The 21880-nt window shown below is 32.9% G+C and overlaps 2 protein-coding genes and 1 long non-coding RNA gene across 10 annotated transcripts; 1 reads left to right on the forward strand and 2 right to left on the reverse strand.

Annotated features, from left to right (window-relative positions):
- Positions 1–10: 10 nt before the first annotated feature.
- Positions 11–2873, reverse strand: LOC132708390 (ATP synthase subunit b, mitochondrial-like). The gene is made up of 2 exons (XM_060680699.1): positions 2359–2873; positions 11–1336 (listed from the first exon to the last, which is right to left on the reverse strand). The coding sequence occupies exons 1-2, from the start codon at positions 2800–2802 to the stop codon at positions 737–739; spliced, it is 1044 nt and encodes a 347-aa protein (XP_060536682.1). The 5' UTR covers positions 2803–2873; the 3' UTR covers positions 11–736.
- Positions 2874–3109: 236 nt separating this feature from the next.
- Positions 3110–6772, forward strand: LOC132708391 (CDAN1-interacting nuclease 1). Its single transcript, XM_060680700.1, has 6 exons — positions 3110–3445; positions 3494–3809; positions 3948–3997; positions 4051–4290; positions 4352–6573; positions 6634–6772. Exons 1-5 carry the CDS (start codon positions 3327–3329, stop codon positions 4470–4472), a joined length of 846 nt encoding a protein of 281 aa, XP_060536683.1. The 5' UTR covers positions 3110–3326; the 3' UTR covers positions 4473–6573; positions 6634–6772.
- Positions 6773–6781: 9 nt separating this feature from the next.
- Positions 6782–9394, reverse strand: LOC132708393 (uncharacterized). Of its 8 annotated transcripts, none has more exons than XR_009619939.1 (3): positions 8661–9394; positions 8478–8604; positions 6782–8420 (listed from the first exon to the last, which is right to left on the reverse strand). It is a non-coding gene; the product is annotated as an uncharacterized LOC132708393 (long non-coding RNA). The 8 variants fall into 8 exon arrangements; XR_009619936.1 differs by having other exon boundaries at positions 6784–7652; positions 7842–8604; XR_009619938.1 differs by having other exon boundaries at positions 6784–7254; positions 7315–8604.
- Between the last annotated feature and the right edge of the window lie 12486 nt (positions 9395–21880).

The following is a 21880-nucleotide window of genomic DNA, read 5'->3' on the forward strand; positions in this document are numbered from 1 at the left end:
GGTAAAAAGTTTTTTTTTACTTTTCGTCGTCGGCGTCGGAATAAAGATATGGATATTTTTATCCAAAAATAATAATAGACAGCTGCTTGTTCCTAAAAAAATGTATTTTTAAAATCACGATTTATCTCTGAGTAAAATTGCTCTGTTAACCTTTTTTTGGCAGTTTTTATTAAAAAAAAATGATACGCCACTGCTTTTTAACAAATAAATTTTAAAATAAAAATAACCCCTCTACTTTGTGTCGTCGAAGAATTAAATTAATATAAGCGACGCCGACTTTTAATCGACAAAAATGGATTCGCCACTGCTTTTTTCAAAAATAAATTACATTTTTTAAATTGCTGATCGTTTCTCAGTAAAAACGATTTATCGACTTTAACTTGCTTATTTTTATCTAGAAAAATGATACGCCACTGCTATTTTCAAAAATAAATTGCAAAACTTTTTTCTCCAGATTTCGTGTTAAAATTTTCATTTAGTTTTCAGATATACTCTGATTTTTTTGTTTTGATATTTTGGGTTATATTTTTTGAAAAATCAGGAGTGCATCCTTCCTTACGCATGAAAGTAGAAAAAATGGTATTAAAAAATATATATTTCTACTCATCAAACAATCGACGAAATATTGAAAGCAGTTTCAGTGAAAATGGGGAGAAAATAAATACTTTTTTTTAAATCATCCAAGCAATCGCCATTAAGGTTCAGCATCTTATTAGGAAACACCCTGTAGATTTAACTACAGTTTACTTCGTTCTAACTCCTCGAGGATCCTGTCGATGGAATAGTAGATTAATTTGTCATGCATATCGGGGGTGACAGACTTGTTCACTTCGTTTTGAACGTAATCTACCAAATTTTTCTGCTGGATCCTTCGCATCACAAATTCCAGCTCCACGTAATAATCCAGCCTCCTCTTTACTTCGTTGTAGACAACCATCTGTCTCCTTCTGAATTCTTCTTCGATTTGTAACGCTACATTCTGCCTTTTGGCGTCCATGAGCATGATTTGTCCTTCGATTTGATACTGATTGAAGAGCTCTTCAACGATTTGATCCTCCAAGTAATTCGTCGTTTCCGTTCTGTTTTGATTCCACTCGTGCTCGTATTTATCTATTTCAAGGTCCAAGCGATGTGCCAGAGGCGGACCAAACACTTTTACACAAGCTGTGCCCAAGACTACCCAAGCGAGGCCATGGTAGAAGTAGTGATCTAGCACGTATACTTCCTTGCTGACCAGAAAAGTGCCGAAAGCGAACAGGAGTGTGTAAAATCCTGTAACGCCGGTTTTTGGTATGAAAAAACTCGGCCATTCTTCGGGAATGAATCCCGCTACAACCTACAAAATTTATGTCGAGGTCAGCAGTTGCCTATGCATTTGTAGTGACGTTGGTGCCCTTCCAAAAAGAAAAAACTTGCAATTGCATAAATATTTTAAGTGTTTGGCCCCCATCCCCTAACTTACAGACTGAGAGGTTAACCACTATTGTAAAAATTGTGACAGTATTGATCAAGACTCGACCTAAGGGTGAACCAGAATCGGTGATTTCCACACTAATTTGCTGAAACATTATATGATATGCATGATGCCTCATGATTGCGGCGGTAACATCGGTATCTATCTTACAAAGAAAGGTCTGTTGTTTTAAATAAGTAAAATTTTGGGGTTGACATTTTCAAAACGTGGTTTAGCCTAAATTTAGATTTTTGCAAAATTAAGGGTCAATTTATTTTTTTTCGTCAATGCGTTTTTAGAAATCTTTTTTATTTGAAAATCTTTAACATATACTTCGCCAAACTGTATTTTTTCCAAAATTTCAACTAAAGGAGAGAAGAGAATTGAAGAAAAGTTTACAACATAATTTTAAATGACTTTAAACGCCATCGTATGACTTGTTAGCAAAACTTGTGTTTGCTTAGTACTCCAAAATAAAGCAATTGCAATTTTATAAAAAAAATTCCTGCAATTTAAGATTTCAATCATGTCCATATGTTTTTCGCTTTGGTATGTTTTAAAGGTTTAGATTTATGGAAAATTAAAAACTTAAAATGATCACTCAAAAAATGTTAAATTAAAATAGTCAAAACAAAATCTGATTAAGTTACTAAATATCGGATGTCTATGTTTAACGCTTTGGCAATGCAGGTTACTTATTTACATTGCCTACTGTAAAAAATAAATTATGCAAATTAAAAAACTTCTATAAAAATGTGACTATTTTTGCAGATTTTTGGGATTTCCACAGCGATTTCCAAGGCTACACAATAATTTCGCATGATTGTGGCCGATTATGTTGTGACTAAAATACTACCTACACAAAATCGTTCATTTATACCTCCTCCAATAAATGAGCAACAAACCTTGCCTGGGTCTTGACGAAAAGGTCTGTTAATTATGGAAGTATTGATTGAATTTCTCGAATTTTCTTCTTTAATATGAACCGCACTGTTTTCGGTTGGATAATTAAAATCGAAATTCTCCCAATTTGTATCGTTTCGCTGCTTTAACAATTCCTTCCCCACATAATTAGACAGTTCGATTTGTCCAATTGACTGGCTTAACTTGATAGATTCCTTAAATATACGACAACGTACGTGTGCTTCTCTCTCTTTTTCTTGCCGGGCTTGTTCTAATAAACGTTCTTCGCTAATTTTGGAGAAATCTTCGTAAGACTGAGTCCTGACAGGCGGTGGGGTTTGCTCTTGTTTAACTTCCGTTAACAAGGGAAAAAGTTTTGATTTGTCATAAGCGTATGATCTACAGTAAACTACGTTATTAAATAGAAAGTTTTTTATGCGAAACATATTTTCTTAATTCTCGCGGATTAATATCAATTCAAATTCGAAACGGAAAATGTCATAAACCATTTCTATGAGCAATGTTCATATTTGGTAACTCAACAAAATTTACGAGCGCGTAGGACACTCGTCCACCACTGTCTGACGTTACCTGAAAATCTTCAGCGGGGAGGTAAAATAGGAAGTCTTAAGTGTAAGTGCATTTTCTTTTATTTAATGATAATGTTTTAATAATATTATCTTAAAATATTTAGGACACTAGACACTTACTTTAACTCCCAGTTGTGAGTTGTGACCAAAGAAGTAAAAGAATCATTCTTTGTATTGAGGGTTAAGTGGTTTATTTTGTCGAAATCATTTGCTTTTGCTTACTGTTTGGAATAGTAATTTAATAATCATATTTTATAATGTCACTCGGACAATATTTTCCTTCCCTTATTTTGACCATTGAATTGTAACATCATCAGATGTATTCTTTGTTTAGGTTAGGTTGTTTATTTTTGTGACCCAATTCCGTTTGTTTTTATTTAATGTGTAAATTAAAAATAGGCATGGATTTTGAACTTTATAAAGAAATAGCAAATGTAGTTTTTAACTACAAAGGACTTTCCAGAGATTGTTTAAAATTATTACAGAAGCTTTTCCCAGGGTAGTTTGATTTTACAAAAAGCTATATTTTTGTAATAAAATTTTTTAGCGTTAGTTGTGATACTTTATACAGCATATTATCTCATGGATATCAACGAAAAATGAAACGCAATTACGGCAAGTGCCAGAGTAAACGTAATACTTTTTGGGAACTTTACAACAAGGGCTTGAGTAATGGCGAAGCTCCTGGTATATTGTTAAATTTATCTACAGCTTTAGATATATCTCCGTGCTTGTTGGCGAAATTAATTATGCAAAAGTACTTCGATAATTTGGACAGTGACAGCAAAGATGTCTCAGTTAATATTAATTTGAAAAATGCCAACTTTATACCTGATCAGGTTTTGGCATATGAGGTTTTCTTGGTAGGTTTTTTATATTAACTTAAATTGACTCAAATTTGGAAATTGCTCTTTTAAATGGTGATAGTGCAATATGTAAAAACACTTTGACTGAGTTCAACTGTTGTGCAATTGATCACCTATGATCCAATTTTTTTTTAGTGTACAATATTTGACAACCTGTATAGTCCATCAGCAGATGCTATGAAGATGTAAAGACTCCATTTGAGTGTCAAAATCTTTTTAATTGCAAAAAATGTATTAGGTCTTTAGGTCAACAGTATGAAATAAAATTGTACAAAGAAGCAGCTAAACTGGGTCTCACCTTCAGAGACGAAGAATACTTGAGAAAGCATGGTTATGACAAAACGCCAGACTTAAAACTTGAGGTTCCTGTTGCGTGTGACGGATTCATTATTAATTGGATCGAAAGTAAAGCATTGTTTGCAGATGAGGAATGTCATAATGATTATATGAAGAGTCAATATCTTAGTTACTGGAACAGGTTAATTTTTTATGTTTTGTTGTCACGTTTTTATCTGCATTTCATCATCATTTTTTTACAGGTTTGGTCCAGGATTAGTCATATATTGGTTTGGTTATGTCAAAACCATTCTCGATCCCTTGGACAAACGATTCATCATACGAGATCATGTACCGAAAAATATGCTAGTTCCATATCAATAATTTTTTTATGAGGCCAAAAAATACCTGCACGTTTTATTTCACGTTACTAAACTGAAGATCCTGAAATGGAAATTCAGAATGTGATCAAAATCAAATGTAATTCTTCCAGTTTTAAATTAAAACTAATAAAACATAGTGTTTTGAGAATTGGACTCGAATCATGATATAAATTAATAAGCATGTTATGGGTTTTTGCTATAAAAAGATATTTTTTCTAAACAGCTACAGATAGTGATGCGCCGTCTCCAATTTTTAAAGAAAGGTAGTGAAAATAGGGAACTTGCTCAAAAAATAAAATCAATTAAAATCATAAGATATCAAAACTAAGTTCTCATAAAAAGAAAAAAATCCAATCGCAATTAAATTACCTGAAACGTAAATGTTTAAAACTGAATTATTTTTGCCTGCTCTTAAAACGCGTTGCTATTGGTTGTGACGTTAGACCGTTGCATTTCGATCTAGGCACGTAAACAAACATTGAAATAACATCTAAAATTATCAATACTCCTTGATAGACCGTGATACACAGTTACTTTCGGAGAAAGTTTTGGTTAGTTTGATTTGGTGGTTCTATTCAGACTGAAAATGTTAAAATGTTGAAAATTTACCCAAAGTTGATATATTTATGACTGCATCATACATTAAAAAATCGAAGAATTTTTGTCAAGCTGAAGTTTGTGATGTAAAAGCTAGGAATTAAGCATAAGTAGTAAATAATTAAAATGAAAAAAAATATATTCAATTTAATTTAAAAAGTTTGATAATTGAAGTTTAACGGAGGCGTTTATACACAAATTGAATTTAAGATTTATTTCAATTTTAAAGTTGACTTTAAACTTTGCGGTTAATAGTATATTATGCAACAAGTGCGGTAAACGGCATTTCAGTCACGACTTTATTTGGCACGAGCGGAGCGGGTGATTAATAAACGACTAAAAAGGTGTACCAAACGTGTTGCATACTATACGTTTTCTGCAATCATTAATTTTTGCGGAACAATACATTTAATCCTTACAGTTCATATAGTTACTAGACATATCGAGGCCCTGCCTATGCTAATAATACAGGAACTCGTGAAGCAACTATGTAACAAAATTTTGAGATCTGTTCAATATGCGCATGCGCGACATTTGAAATTACGTTTTCAACCAATGGCAGTTCTAATTGCAAATTCTGACGTTCGACCCATAAAGCCTTGCGGCTTCCAACAACCAACATGGCCGCTGGCAGGTCGTCAATGTTTGGGTGCTGGATTTTTACGGCAGTATTTTTTCAAAATATGTCGAAATCCTATAAAATTTTCAGGCAAAAAAGAAACTAAGGTGTGAAAAGCGTTGTTAAAAAAATTAGCGCGACAAGTACAGGCTTAATATTACACTTAATTACAGCACACGGATCGGTGTCTTAATAGAATTCTATAAGTAGTTTGGCGTTTTGATTCTTTAAGCTCTATAGACACGATACCAGCTATTTTGTTTTTACAAACTTATTGGTTTAACCTCCATTGAAAATGTAAATAAAGTCGAATTCACGAAATGTGACTCTAAAAGTGTAAATATAACTTTGAGGTACTAGATATTGCACTGGAAACATCTAAGTGGAAAAAATGTTCAACAAGCACCTCATATCGACAGAACGCTCATTCTTTCATCGCAAATCTAGTAATTGCAAAAAGTTTCGCTTGCCAAATGTATAATTATGAAAAGTACCAATGGACAATTTTGTTAAAAAACTGTAGGTATTGGAAAATGTAACCACGCAAAATTAAAAACTAGTATAAAACAAGTCCATAAACAATTAGCTCTAAATGTAACAGAATTAACACTACCAAACCCTAAACAGTAATTTATTGCCTCAATATTTAAAAAACATTTTTCTAGCAAAAATTGCATGGCGGCTACCGCAAAGAATTTCTCGTTAAAACTATTTAACAACAATCGTTAAATGCTAAAAACACATGTAGAAATTGCATTGTGTCTACCGGGCTTTAGATACTAGTATCAACTCACAGAATAATTTTGCAATATTCTATTGCAACCTGGATTCAAATGTAGATAACTAAAAATTACTTTTCCAGAAATGCTCGGGATTTTTTAAAAGTGTAAGCTGACATGAAATATTCTTAAAGGAAGATATCCTATTAAGAAATATTTTTTTCCAGATGCACACTCAATGCTGGTTTTGTAGACAAGATTGTGGTTTATGCCTACTACTTACCTTTAATTATAATAGCATTTTATATAGCGTTTTATCAACTCATTTTGGTTAGTATAAATAGATAAATGAATTATTTAATAAAGCCTTTATTCAAAAGAATAAAATATATTGTTGCTTATAAATACAATAAGAATTTACATAAAAATATATGCTGCATTTTTCTAATAGCATAATAATATTTATTTTTTATTTTTCAAGGAACTTTTATATTACTTGATTTGAGAGGACCACCCACCTTTAAAAATTTCAAAACAGAATATGAAACCAATAAAAAAATGTTCATTTATAATACAATAAAATATTAGTAATTATGGTTAGAATAACTACAGCACAAATTTCATTAACGGTAAATTCAAAACAAAATTTAAATCAGAAGCACTTGTTGACAATATATTACTGTGCCTTAAGTTCTTTTTAAAAACTGATGACCGCTGGTTATTCTGTGCCAGGCTTTTCTATAACTTGTAATGTTGTTTTGACTACCACTGAAGATTAAAGTTTGCTGATTTCTACTCTAGTCCTACTTAGGAACGAAATTATTATTTTGACTTGTTGGAAATAAAGCCTAAAAACGCCCACTATCAACAAAGATTTCTTCTTATGTTCAAGATTACCAACATATTACCAACAAAATAATATTTTTGAGGAATGTGGACTTATTTGATAAATTTTATCAGTCTGGTTAAAAAAAGGTACCATTTGGCACTTTAAATATGGGCTGTTAAGTACCATCAGCAAATAGAATGACCAGAAAACAAGTAACCCGATTTACAACTGATCACAATATCTACCTAAAAGACACTGCACTGCCTACTTTATCAAGACTTTACCACCTCTTCTATAGCTTAAAGGAGTGATTTGACCCCCACATATGGATGATCTTCTAAAGTTATCAGCATCCCTGGAAGGTCCTTGACAAGCAATGTTATCCATTGTTTCCTTACAATTTCATCTTTTGGTAAACTAAAAAATAAAATGTAGATTGAATGACACTACCTGAATAAGTGATTATTATATCAACACTAACACAAACAATCATATGTGCAAGTCTAACAAAAAAAAATGGGATAGAGAACATCCCACACTTGTAGTAAATAGTCCCACAACTTGTACTAAATAGCTATTCATACAAGGGAGGTAGGTGATACTTACGAGTCAAGGACATAACTTACTCTTGAGCTAAGCAAGGGTTGGGAAAATAATTGGAGACTAATCAATATCTCTTCCTCCCAAGTTGTGCATATAATATTTTTCCTACTCAAGTTGTCCCGAATCCAACAAGCAGATTTACAAAATCAGTATTTATTGATAGAACTGGTTCTATTCAATCAGTGCCAAATTTTTGTATGTATGTACTGCAGTATTCACTTACCTCTCTAAGGCCTACAAATCAAGTATCCCAAAATTTTGAATACTTGCCTAAAATTCCTGGCAATTCTCAAAGATTTTCTGTAATGCCTTCACACTTACCAAAAACATCCTGCAGATGTATCGTTCAAGTTCTTCCTGTTGCAGTTGAACTGATTCTGGTAATTCTCCACTTTCTGCGGTAATAATTTCTGTAATTTTGGACCAACCGGAAGGTAATTTCGTTATCACTAAGTGTGATGATGACAAAAGAAAACTTTCCCACGTTGAGGTTTACAAGGATTTGTCATTATCAAGGAGTATTTCTTGTGATTGTTCTAGTAAAACTTGCAGCTTAATTGTTTTCTTATATTTCCTCTAATTCTTGTACACTAAAACATATTAGCCAAACATCTTTCCTATGTAGCTATTTAAGTGTACCTTGCAGTTTGTTAAATCACTCGGGTTTGTCTCAAATTCTATTAGGTCCTGATATTTGCCACACTTGTAATTGCCTGAAGGAGCAAGTATTGAAAGCACAAATTATACAAGTTTGTGAGTGGGAGTCCTATAGAAACCAATTTTAAAACTTTTAAATTAACTTGTACATAAAGCAACACTTACCCGAATATAGGCACATTTTTTTCCTTAGAGTTTTGACCACAAACAACAAGTTTTTCACAAAAACCACCAAAAAAGTAAACAGCAATCGCACAGACTCTATGGTACTAGCAATTCCTAGCTCGGCGTTGCCAATTATATAGACTGATTTTGCGTTCGTAATTTTTTCAGAAAAATTACGGCAATGTGTAATTAAGTATTTTACAGAAGGGAGTAGAAAAATTAAATTACTAGTTACTAGCTTTTATCAGCTCAATTATTTAAATATTACAGTTACTTTATTATTATTTTATATGAATTTTAATTCAATATTAAAATGCTTCACTTTTCTGTAATTATTTCTATGATTTTCATAAGCAAACAAATGTACTTCTGATTCTATTTTTATTAAGTCAAAAATATATGCATAGAATCTATTTTACAGTATTTTTCAAGAAAATACATAATATAGGCATCATCAGGTAACCCCAAGTATTACCTAGGCCTATTTTGCAACTTCATTGCTGTAGAGCGTAAGCATATACTTTTAAGAGTATTTTTCTTTTCATCAGAAAGTTCTTCACTCACTTCATTATGACTACTACTACGAGCTTGACTAAGTGTCATTATAACCATCATTTTCATTGAAACGATTTTCACTACTTTTAGACTAAACGGACTGTCGTACATATTTTTTAGATTAGATTCTGGTTTTTTCATATCTTCATTATAAAACTTAATTAAACATTACAGGTCGATGCGCTTGTATAGAAACACTTATTTGTGGCAAATTAGCATCAATACTTTTCACGTCCATGGCCAGCCAGTAATAGGTTGGGGGTCGCTTTGAGGACTGACACTAGTTTGACACCGATAATGTTGTAGTAGAACAGAAAGTTACTGCTTCATCAAGAAGTCTTGTATTTGTCCTTTTAACAGCTGCGTTGCTCTTGCAGGAACTGACAATGTTCTTACTCTGTCTGACTGGCAATTAAAAATGAGAGGAATTACATGAGGTTTCATTATTTTTTTACCACCCATTAGTTTAAACCGTATAGCTACTAGACATATAGAGGCCCTGCCTATGCTAATAGTCCAGGAACTTGTGGAGCAAATATGTAACAAAATTTTGAGGTCTGTTCAATATGCGTATGTGCGAGATTTGAAATTTCGTTTTTAACCAATGGTAGCTCGAACTGCATTTTCTGACGTTCAACCCATAATGCCTAGCGGCTTCCAATAATGTCACATGATCTTATTGTTTCAATCCTAAATACCGTGATGGCTTAATATTTTAGTTTTATACTATGCTGTACTTTTGGATCACATGATCTAAGGAAACTATTTCAAATAAAAAGTACTTTGTTACCGGGTTGCGCTACGACCAGATGTGTTCTTTTTTAGCCCGTCTCCTCTAAGTAAAATAGAAGTTAAACAACAAAATAAACATGGCGCAGTTAAATATTCGAACCTAAAAGAAGCCAACGATGTCGACCTGACGCTGAACTGAGAGCAAGACCGAAAGATTGCGTGATTTTCTGGATGTTTGCAGATTAACATTTTTGTAAGAATGGAACGTGGTATATCGCCCATGAGCTTTACCAGTGGTAATCTTGGTCAAGAATGGAAATTTTGGAAGCAGAAGTTCACAACCTATCTCAAAGCAACAGAAATTATTAAAAAGGGGGAGCGACAAAATGTGCTCAACTTTTGACCTTGATGGGAGATGAAGGTATTGGAATTTATAACACATTCACATATGAAGATGATGTAGAGGAAACTTTAGAATTGCTTTTTAAAAAGTTTGATGAATATTTTAATCCAAAAACTAACCTCACTTATATAAATTTTTATCATGTCGGCAGAAAGAAGGCCAAACTATAGAACAATTTATAATTGAATTAAAAAACTTGTCATTATCTTGTGAACTGGAGAATTTGAGAGAATCTTTAATAAAAGACTTGTTGGTATGCGGTTTGAAATGCGATAAATTAAGAAAACAGCTGTTTGATAAAGATTGCAAGACTCTATAGGAAGCAGTCAGCTTTTGTGTGAGTTCTGAGTCCACAAAAGAGCAGAATCAAAACATAACAAATGGTTTTGGTGACAACAATGGAGATGTAAACGCTGTCAAGAAGTTCCGTCCTGAACAATCAAAGTTTAGGCATTTTTCCAACCAGACGAGATCTGTTCTGTCCAGTAACTACAGTGCGAGAAGTTTGCAGCAAAACCAGCCATGTCGTAATTGTGGTCGAGTACATGGGTAGCGACAATGTCCGGTGTACCAAGTTAAGTGCAGAAAATGTTTAGGTTTTAATCATTTTTCTCATTTATGCTTAAGATTTTCTAATTACAGTAATAATATTAATAAAAAATTATTCTTTCAGCAGAAACAAAATGCTAACTTTAAAAAAAACAACAATTTTAAAAAAGGGGTTCACACGGTTGAACAAAACTCTTCTTTAAGTCAAGATGACGATAGTAAGAATTTTTTACTTTTAGACATCATCGAACAAAACTTTTCTATTAATCCTGCTCTGGGACAATAGGGACAGTCTACGAGAATTCTTGGGTGACGAACCTTGAGATCAATGATAGGGCAAACATATCATTTAAGATAGATACTGGGGCAATGGCAAACATAATACCTGTGAGCATACTAAATAAAATAAATTTTAACATTCCAAACTTGCAAAAAACAAATGTAAAACTAAGCTCGTATACAAAACAAAATTTACCAATTTTGGGCCAGTGTTTTCTAAAATGTAAATCGAATAATAAGATTAACAACCTTTTATTTTATGTAGCAGACATTAATAGCATACCAATTTTAGGTTTGAAAGGTTATTTAGAACTGACAAAAAAAATTCAATCAATAGATGATTTTTCTAATAATTCAAATGTCAATCAAATTTTAAATAAATACAAACATATTTTTCGTGGAATAGGTTGTCTAGAAGGGGAATATCATATAGAACTTAAAGAGAATGCTATATCTTCAGTTTGTCTTGCTAGAAAAATTCCGATAGCTTTGACTAAAAAATTAAAACATACTTTAAATGAATTAGAAAAAGGAAAAATCATAAAAAAGGTAACTAAATGTACCGATTGGGTAAATCCCATAGTAATTGTTAAAAAACCTAATGGAAATTTTCGCATTTGCTTGGATCCTTCTCGATTAAATCAATTTTTAAGGAAACCAACCTTTCGTTTGCCTACTTGGGATGAAATAGCATCAAAAATGCATGGTTCTAGATATTTTAGTACTTTAGATGCAACCCGGGGGTTTCTCCAGATAAAATTAGATAAAGAAAGCTCTAAACTTTGCACGTTTGCAACAACACCTTTTGGTAAATATTCTTTCCGGAGATTACCCTATGTTCTTTCATGTTCATCTGATTAAAAAACCTTTTTATCTTACTCCACCAAGATTACAAAGAATGCTCATGCAGTTAAAAAAATATGATTTTGACCTTATGTATAAACCAAGCAAAAAACTCATTGTGGCAGACACTTTGAGTCGAGCTTTCAATTCAAAAATTAACTTTAATGAAAGTCTTGATTTTGATATTGAGTCACAAATCTGTGCTGTTGGGCTTTCCCTTAATACTGATGAGAAAAAAAAAGCAAATTCGAAAGTTGACTCGTGACGATCTAGAACTTTGTTTAATAAAAAGCATTTTGGAGAAAGGTTGGCCCAAAAGCATCAGAAGCTGTCCGGAAAGTGTCAAGTAGTTCTATTACAGATTTAAAGAAGAAATTTCTTGTGTCGATCGACTTATTTTTAAGGGCCATAAATTAATTGTTCCTCAAGCCCTACGTAAAGAAATTTTTCAAAAACTCTATCATAGCCATTTAGGTTATAAAAAATGTTTGGATATGGCTAACTTGTCATTTTTCTGGCCAGGGATGCGAAAACAAATTGAAGACATGATAACATCTTGCAATGCATGTCACATGTATCAGAGATCTCAGACTTCTGAGCCTTTGAGGCCTCACGACATTCCCAGATTGCCTTGGCAAAAGGTAGCTGCAGATATTTTTCAATTTCGATCAGAGTGTTACCTCTTAATTGTCGATTACTATTCAAAATTTGTGGAAGTTGTTAATTTGAATCAAAATTTAACCTCTCAAAATTTAATTAATAAATTCAAATCAATTTTTTCACCTTTTGGTATTTCCAAAATTTTAATAACAGATAATGCAAGCAAGTTTTGTAGCTTAGAATTTAAGAATTTTTCAAAAAAAAAGAGCTCAAAACATCCAAAGATTTTCCATCTCGAAGCTCGAGAGAGCCAAGGAGTTTTCCTGAGTTATTTTCAGAAAATAATTTTCATAATAATAGATATTTTTTGAAAATAGTCAATAATTCAAACAACAATGAAAAGTCCATTTCTGGAGATGTAGAAAATTCTCCTATACAGAATGATTCTGATAAAGAATATATACAGGCTGATCCTGGTGTAAGCAACAACTCTGGTAGCAATTTAAATGTAAATAGCTGTAGTGACAATGACAGCCTTGTGAGCTGTAGTTCTAGTTCTTTTTTAAATTCTAGTTTTATAAATTCCAACTCTGACCAAGAAAAAACTCTAAAAAATGTAAATAACTCTTTTGACAACTATCAATTGGAAAATGTAGAGAATATAAAACTTTTAGAAACTTCAAAGAAGGGGAGGAGAGCACTAGTCGTAGAACTAGATCTGGACAAAGTGTGAAAATTCCACAGAAACTTTCTGACTGTCGTGGACACTAGTCCACAGTCTTAAAAAAATATATATATATTTTTTTGCTTATACAACTTTTGTACTCTCACTTTACATAAAGTGAAAACTTCTTTTTTTTTTATCAATTTTAAACTCCTTCACACAAGGTAACCATCATTATTTTAATTTCACGGTTGGTCCAAATAAAACTCAATTTGTCTTTATACATATAAGGAATTATATTTTGTCAATGTAATAAATTTACTGTTTAACTTTAGCTTTTACTAATTAAAATTAATTAGTATTTAACATCAACTTAAGCACTTTTAAATGATTTTACAAAAATCAAAAAAACCAATTTTAAATTTAAAATAAAATCACTGCAGTTATGAATTTGTCTGTCTACAGTTTTGTCCATATATGTAAATTGACCATAAAAGTGATAGAATATTGTGATATTAGATATAAGGTAACGATAACAATAAAATTAAATCAGTTAAATAAGATTTTAAATAGGTGACCCAATCATTACTTTCAATTGTTCATTAAACTGAGTCTGGTTTCCAACTTATTAATTATGTTTTCATCATACATTTTGACTTGTAAACTCTATTTGTAGAAAGTTAAACTTTTAAAATTTTATTGTAAAAAGGGGGATGTCACATGATCTTATTGTATCAGTCCTATATACCGTGATGGCTTTATATTTTAATTTTATACTATGCTGTACTTTTGGATCACATGATCTCAGAAAACTATGTCAACTAAAAAGTACTTTGTTACCGGATTGCGCTACGAGTAAAGTAGAAGTTAAACAATAAAATAAACAAATAACCAACATAATTTCGTAAGTATTTTAGCGTTTTGGTTCTTTAAGCGCTGTAGACACGATACCAGCTAATTTTTCCCGAATTTGTGCCCGTAAATCGGCGCGCAAACAGCTTGTTTTTATAAACTTATTGGTATAACCTCTATTGAAAATGTAAATAAAGTCGAATTCACGAAATGTGCTTTAAAAGTGACTTTGAGGTACTAGATATCGCACTGTAGCCATCTAAGTGGAAAAAAATGTTCAACAAGCACCTTGTATAGACAGAACGCTCATTTTTTCATCGCAAGTCTAGTAATTGCCGAAAGTTTCGCTTCCCAAATGTATAATTATTAAAAGTACCAATGGACAATTTTGTTAAACAACTGTAGGTATTGGAAAATGTAACGAAGAAAATTAATTATAAAACAAGTCAATAAACAATTAGCTCTAAATGTACCAGAATTAACATTACCACAAGATAAAAAAGTGTTTATTGTGTGAAAATTTGAAGTACATTTGGCTGGTAAAAGGGGTGGCTACCGCAAAAAATTCCAAAATATTTAACAGCAATTGTTATCTGCTAAAAATACATTTAGAATAATGGAATAATAATAATTTAGCTTTATTTTATTGCTATCTGGTTTCAAATCTAGATAACTAAAAATTACTTTTCCAGAAATGCTTGGGATGTTTTAAAAGTGTAAGCTCACCTGAAACGTTCTAATAGGAAGATGTCCCATCAGAAAATATTTTTTCCAGATGCACACTCCAGACTGGTTTTGTAGACAAGATTGTGGTTTATGCCAGAACTACAACTGACCTTTAATTATAGCATTTTATATAGTGTTTTATTAAATAGTTTTGAAGTTAACAGAAGATATAGTGGCACGTAAGAGAACTAACACAATGTAAAAATATCAATGAATAAATACATGAATTAATTAATAAGACCTTTATTGAAAAGAATAAAATACATTGTTGCTTATAAACGTAATAAGAAAATAAAAAAAAATGTATATGCTGCATTTTCTAATACCATATTAATATTTATTTTTTATTTGCACAATGGCGTCCGACACAAGATGCTTCTGTGTTACTCTTTTTAAGGAACTTTTATATTACTTGATTACACCTTCAAAAATTGCAAAAAAGAAGGTGAAAGCAATAAAAAATTGTTTAGTTTATAATTCATTAAACTATTATTAATTATTAGTAGAATAACTAAAGCAATAATTTCATTAACTGTAAATTCGAAACAAAATTTACATCAGGAGCACTTTACTTGCCTTTACTGTGCCTTAAGTTATTTTGTGCCAGGCTTCTCTATAACTTGTAATGTTGTTTTGACCACCAGTGAAGCTTAAAGATCTGCTGGTGTCTGCTCTAGTTTTACCTGGGAAAGAGATTATTATTATTATTATTATTATGACTTGTTGGAAATAAAGTCCAAAAACGCCCCCCTATCAACAAAAATTTCTCTTATATTTAAGATGGGAAATTTTCACATTAACAAATTATGCAGGAAAAATATCAATATTTTAGACCAAAAAAATGATGGTAACATATTACCAACAAAATAATATTTTTAAAGGATGTGGAATTATTTTATCAATCGGGTTAGATATACATCAGAAATGAAACAGGTACCATTTGGCACTTTAAGTACCATCATGACACTGTTAAGTACCATCGGCAAATAGAATAAAAATAAGTACCACAATTTACAACTGATCACAATATCTACCTAATGCCTACTTTATCAAGTGTTTACCACCTCTTCTATAGCTTCAAGGAGTGATGTGACCCCCACATATGGGTGATCTTTTAAAGCTATCAGCCTCCCTGGCAGCTCCATTTTTGACAAGGAATATTATCCATTGTTTCTTTACAATTTCATCTTTTGGTAAATTAAAAACTAAAATGTAAATTGAATGACACTACCTGAAAACTGACATACATGCAAGTCTACAAAAAAAGAAAATGGGATAGAGAATGTGGATCAGTCCCATAACTTGTCCGTCAACTTGTACTAAATAGTTATTCACACAAGCGATACTTACAAGTCAAGGACATAGCTTACTCTTGAGCCAAGCAAGGATTGAGAAAATAGTCGGAGACTAATCAAGATCTCTTGTTCCCAAGTTGTGCATATATTTTTCCTACTCAAGTTGTCCCGAATCCAACAAGCAGATTTATAAAATCAATATTTGTTGATAGAACTGTTTCTATTTAATCAGTGTCAACTTGTGTGTGTACATACTGTAGTATTCCCTTACTTCCCTAAGGAAACAGGTGATAAATGAAATACCTCAAAATTTTGAATAGTTGACTAGGTAATTCCCAAACATTTCTTGTAATGCCTTCAGACTTCCCAAAAATATCCTGCAGATTTATCCTTTAAATATTTCCTTTTGCAGCTGAACTGATTCTGGTAATTCCCCACTTTCTGCAGTAATAATTTCTGTAATTTTTGAACAAGCAAAAGGCAAGTTTGTTTTCACTAAGCGTGATGACAAACTTTCCCACATTGAGTTTTACAAGGATTTGTAATTGTCAAGGGGTATTTCTTGTGATTATTCTAGTAAAATTTGGGGCTTAATTGTTTTCTTGTATTTCCTCTAACTCTTGTACACTAAAACATATTAGTCAAACACCTTTCCTACAGCTATTTGACCACAAACACAAGTTTTTCACAAAAACACGAAAAAGGTACGGAGAGAATCATAAACACCAAACATGTAAACAACAATGGCACAGACTGTTTCTTCTTCTTCTTTTTTGGGGTTGGCGCAACTACTAGGCAATTTGCCACCACTATTTAGAACTACCCCAGATAATGGAGACTGTTCCCCTGGGGAAGTTTAATTTTCAGACTTCTGTTTCTATTTAAGAGGCATAAAAAGCTGCTGAGGAGATAGGGTCCGTTAGTAGGCGGACTCAGAGCACACAAAAACTAAAGACAAACAGGCAAGACGGTCACATTTAAAAAACAAAAAAAAGGACAAATAAACTTCAGCACTTGGGACGGGCGTTCCTGGCCTAGAATGGACCATGGGACCAGGCTCGTCAGATCTGAGAAACAACAGATTCAAATACATATAATTTAAAATTCCCTAGTATTGTTACTAGGGAGAGGCTGTCCGACTTCGACTCCTATCTTAAAGTTTTTTCCTATTATAATCTAAAAAGCATATGACCATTTGTATGATCTCCGCACTGGGGTGCTTAACATATTTTCAACACAAACTGGTATGTTAAGTCCGTCATTTCTAAAGTTTACGTATAAATCCACACCCGAGACTTTTGTTATAGGGCATTCAAAAAATATATGATTAAGGTTCTCAACCCCGCCGCACTCGCAGAACGGAGAGTCCCTAACCCCTATCTGGGTCAGGTATTCCCCCACCACACATTGTCCAGTTCTCATTATAATTATAGTAGTTATATGGCCTCTGTCTATGTAGGCAAACTGAGAAAACCATCTTCTATTAGGAAAATTAAGTTGTATTAAAACTTTCTATATCTTTTACCTTTTTCTTGTATTGAGTCTTTCCACCGTTCTCGAAAACTATTAGTAATATCTCTAAGAATTTTATTCTTCACGTCCTGTAAGTCCAGTTTAATATTCAAGGGGATGTTTAGGTCTTTTCCTATTTTAGCCAGAGTATCCACTTTTTCATTACCTTCAATACCCGAGTGCCCCGATATCCAGGCCATCGTAACATCTACTCCCATAGTTTTAATAAATGATATAAAATAATGATAATAACTTTTGTAAAGGCTTTGTAGAGCAACTCTTAGTCCCTATTTTATTGCTATCATCTCTGCTGTGGCAATACATATTTCTTTGTGAAGTTTTGCCGAAAATTTATAATTAATTTTTGGTATATAAACACCAAATCCAACCCTCTCACCCTGTTTTGAGGCATCAGTAAAAAACTAGAGAATATATGGATATATTTCTCTATTTTCCCTCGAAAATGGGCTTCCGCATTTTCTATATTTATATTTAGTTTAAGTGGATCGATCAAGGCAATAGGGTTACTGCCAGTTTTCTCCCCCTTGTATTCAGGTCCAGTTCCGATGCTTCAGCCAGCAAGACATTCGTTGGGGTTGACCTCATACATCACAGCGCTATTCTCAAACCTTCAAAATGGATCACGTTAAGCTTGTTAAGTGCAGTCTTGTTGTTGGGGTTCAAGAAAATGGAACCATAATCTAGGTGGGTCCTAATCAGAGTATGGAGTATGGAGATCTGCATCCGATGAAACTCTACTTACGCATTTTATTATATTAATTGGCTTCTTTGCTTTATCACAGCTATATTCGGCGTGCATATTCCACTTCAAATGTTTTTGTAGCACCACTCCTAAATATTTGACATAGTTCTTAAAAGTAATTTCCTTATTATCTATTTTTATATTTACCGGCGGGGATCTTCTCCTACCTTTTGTAAACCAGACGGCTTCACATTTATCAGTACACAGGGAAAGGTTGTTGTTCTCTAGACAGTTCTGTAATGTTTTTAGAGCTCTATTAAGTTTGCTTACCAGTAACTCTATGTCTTTCCCTTCGTAGAACAGGCACCAATTAGCCGCGTAACCTACTATCTTCACTTTCCTTTGAAAGAGTTTATATAATTCTAAAGTATAAAAGTTAAAAAGGACTGTACTTAAGAGGAACCCTTGTGGGAGGCCCGAAGTAGCTAATATTGGTCCAATTAGGGAGTCTTCATTATTTTTGGGGAATAAAGATCTATTGTCCAGAATTTTAAAGATAAGGTTGGATAGCTGTACCGGAATATTAGTTCGTTGAGTTTATTATATAGTTTATGGATATTAACTGTGTCATAGGTGGATTTTATATCTAGGAAAACTGCTGCTAACGATGAATTGCGGGCAAAAGCTAGATTGGTATGTGTAGTATTCAGCGCTAGGTTATGATTTATACTTACACCTCTTCGAAATCGTGTCTGAAAATGAGAGAAAGCATTTTTGCTTTCCAGTAAATGTTCCATACGGTTTTTAATCATTATCTGTAACACTTTAATATAACATGATGCCCAGGTAATAGGTCTAAAATGGTCAATGCTATGGGGGCTCTTATTGGGTTTAAGTATCGGGATGATGTTATATTTTTTCCACTCGGTAGGGATCACATCCCAATCCAGAAGGTTGTTATATATTTTCAGTAAGGCTTTTTTGGCTTCGATGGGTAGATGATTAATCATCTCATACGAGACGTCATCTAAACCCGGGGCTGAGGACTTCTTATGTTGTTGAGTTCTTCCAAGGTCTAATATGCTCCATAGGAATTTTCTGTGTGAATTCGGGTTCTATATTACAAATGGCCATTTTATTCAAAATTCGCCCTCTCAGGGAGTCATCTATGTTATGAAGTTTGCAGGAAACTTTATTCCCTTTATTATTTTTTTCCATACATACGACATATTCGATTTTCTGTTAAGATATTCGCAAAATTCATTGAATTTTGACCTCTTTTTGCTGTTTAACTGCTTTTTTGCTAATGCTATATTCCTTTTTGCATGAATATAATTCTCTAGAGTTGGGTTCAGTTTAAAATTTTTAATACATTCTTTCCTTCTGTTTATTATTTACGAGCAATCGTGGTCCCACCAAGGATTGGATATTCTTCCTGATGAAAATTTAATTCCCATGGGGATGGAGAGATCGGCCGCTTTATTTATTATATTGTTTAATTCCGCAAATCCCAGATCTTGACTATTCATGGATATACCAGCTAAAACAGTTTCATAAAATTTGTTCCAGTCAGCCCTACCAAAGTTCCGATAGGAGTGAGATATCATTTTGGGTCTTAGTTTAATAAAGTTTTCATTCCTCAACTCCACGACAATCGGGAAATGGTCACTGTTCCCGCAGTCGTTCAAAACCTCCCAATTAAGCAAGTCAGCTATATTGTTAAATACTATCGTTATGCTGACTGCCCTAACTGGCGATTGCGGTGGGTGGAAAAGAGTTGGTCAGCTGTCATTTAAAATTACATAATTATTAAAAGTAACAAAATCTGCTATCAGTTTTCCTCTCCTGTTCTACATTATCTACATTATCTGTGAGTTTTTCGAAAACTGTTGACAAAAAATGGTTTGATATATTGCTAATTGAGTTAGAATAGACATTAATTATGTTTTAATCGCTTATTTTGATTATAATGTACTGTGAATTTTCGTCATTAAAAGTTTTTACCTGATTATAGATTAAATTATTCCTAATATATGTTGCCACCCCTCCGTATGCGTCCTGTCTGTCTTGTCTCAAGATGTTGTATGACTTTAAATACAAACTAGATTCCGTCTTTAGGCATGTTTCGTTCAAACATATTATGTCTGGTTTGTGTTCTCTAACTGGCATTATTAGGTTCGATCTATTGGCTTTAACTATTCTAATATTCCATTGAATAATTTTCAGGTTGTTGAATTGGGAGGTTATTTTTCTTCTTTGGATGTCGGTATTAGAGGGCACTTTGCTACCAATACTTTAAGGACTTGTTAGGTCCCAGTCCATGTAACTATTATTACTTAAGTGGTTAAAACAAATTTTTTAATTGGATTCTGATTCTCTGTAGAGATTTTTTTAAATTTTACTAAAATAGAATTTACCAGAGACGCTTCATCGATAGGTAAGTTCTCTTTCTATCAATAGCTCTGATTCGAGGCACTATTAGTAGGCACTTCATTTGACTGAGAATAGTCATTTATAAAAGAATTCCAATCATTTTTTGTGGTCTTTGTTGTGTTCTACTTTGTCATAAGATTTTTGTACTATTCTCTTTTTATTTGGATCGGTTGAAGCTACTTATTGATATGATCTTTTGTTCCTACTTGTATTAAAGTCAGTCACCCTTCTCTGGGAAGGGATCATCGTCTCCTGCTCTGGTAAACTTCGCTTATTGCGAGAGGGTCGGACATGAATTGGAAAATTTCTGGATTCCTAAAGGTCTTCATCCTATTGGATATACGTTTTTGGACACATTTTTTCTGCATTATAGTAAGTCAAATTTTCAAAGGCCATCAACTTCTTAATATTTTGCTGCCTTACATATTCGGGATATGTCTTACTAGTTGTCTTGTGATTACCCCTACAAAAATGACATTTAGTGGGACACGAATGGGAATCATCATCATCATCTTTGTCATGTTTCTTATCCCCACAGTTGAAACATTTCTCTTTTCCTTTGCAGTTTTTTTTGTATGTCCGTAGAGCAGACATGAGTAACATTGTGTCGCTGGAGGGATGTAGACTAGCAACGGATAGGGTAGGCCATACAGACTGTTTGAATTCTATGGCAATAGCAATTATCTAGCTCGGCGTTGCCAATTATATTCGGATTTCAGAGACTGATTTTGTGTTCTTATCAAAGTTTGACAATTTGTTCAGAAAAATTACGGCAATGTGGCAACGGAGCTATTTAAGTGTTGGTAAAAAGTTGTGCGCCGCAGGTGGCTATGATATTCTCGTAGAGAAGGTGTGGATCTTTTGCGCATGCATCACCCTCAAATAATTGAGTTGCCACATTGCCGTAATTTTTCTGAAAAAATTGACTAATTTTGATATACACATTCATTTACATTTTTACATTGTCGAACTATATCTTCTGTGAACTTCAAAACGAGTTAATAAAACACTTTATAAAATGCCATTATAATTAAAGATAAGTTGTAAAAAGTAGTTGTAGTAAGTTGTGGCATA

This window comes from Cylas formicarius, unplaced genomic scaffold (assembly GCF_029955315.1).
Source record: "Cylas formicarius isolate icCylForm1 unplaced genomic scaffold, icCylForm1.1 PGA_scaffold_10__41_contigs__length_53128322, whole genome shotgun sequence".
NCBI lineage: Eukaryota > Metazoa > Arthropoda > Insecta > Coleoptera > Brentidae > Cylas > Cylas formicarius.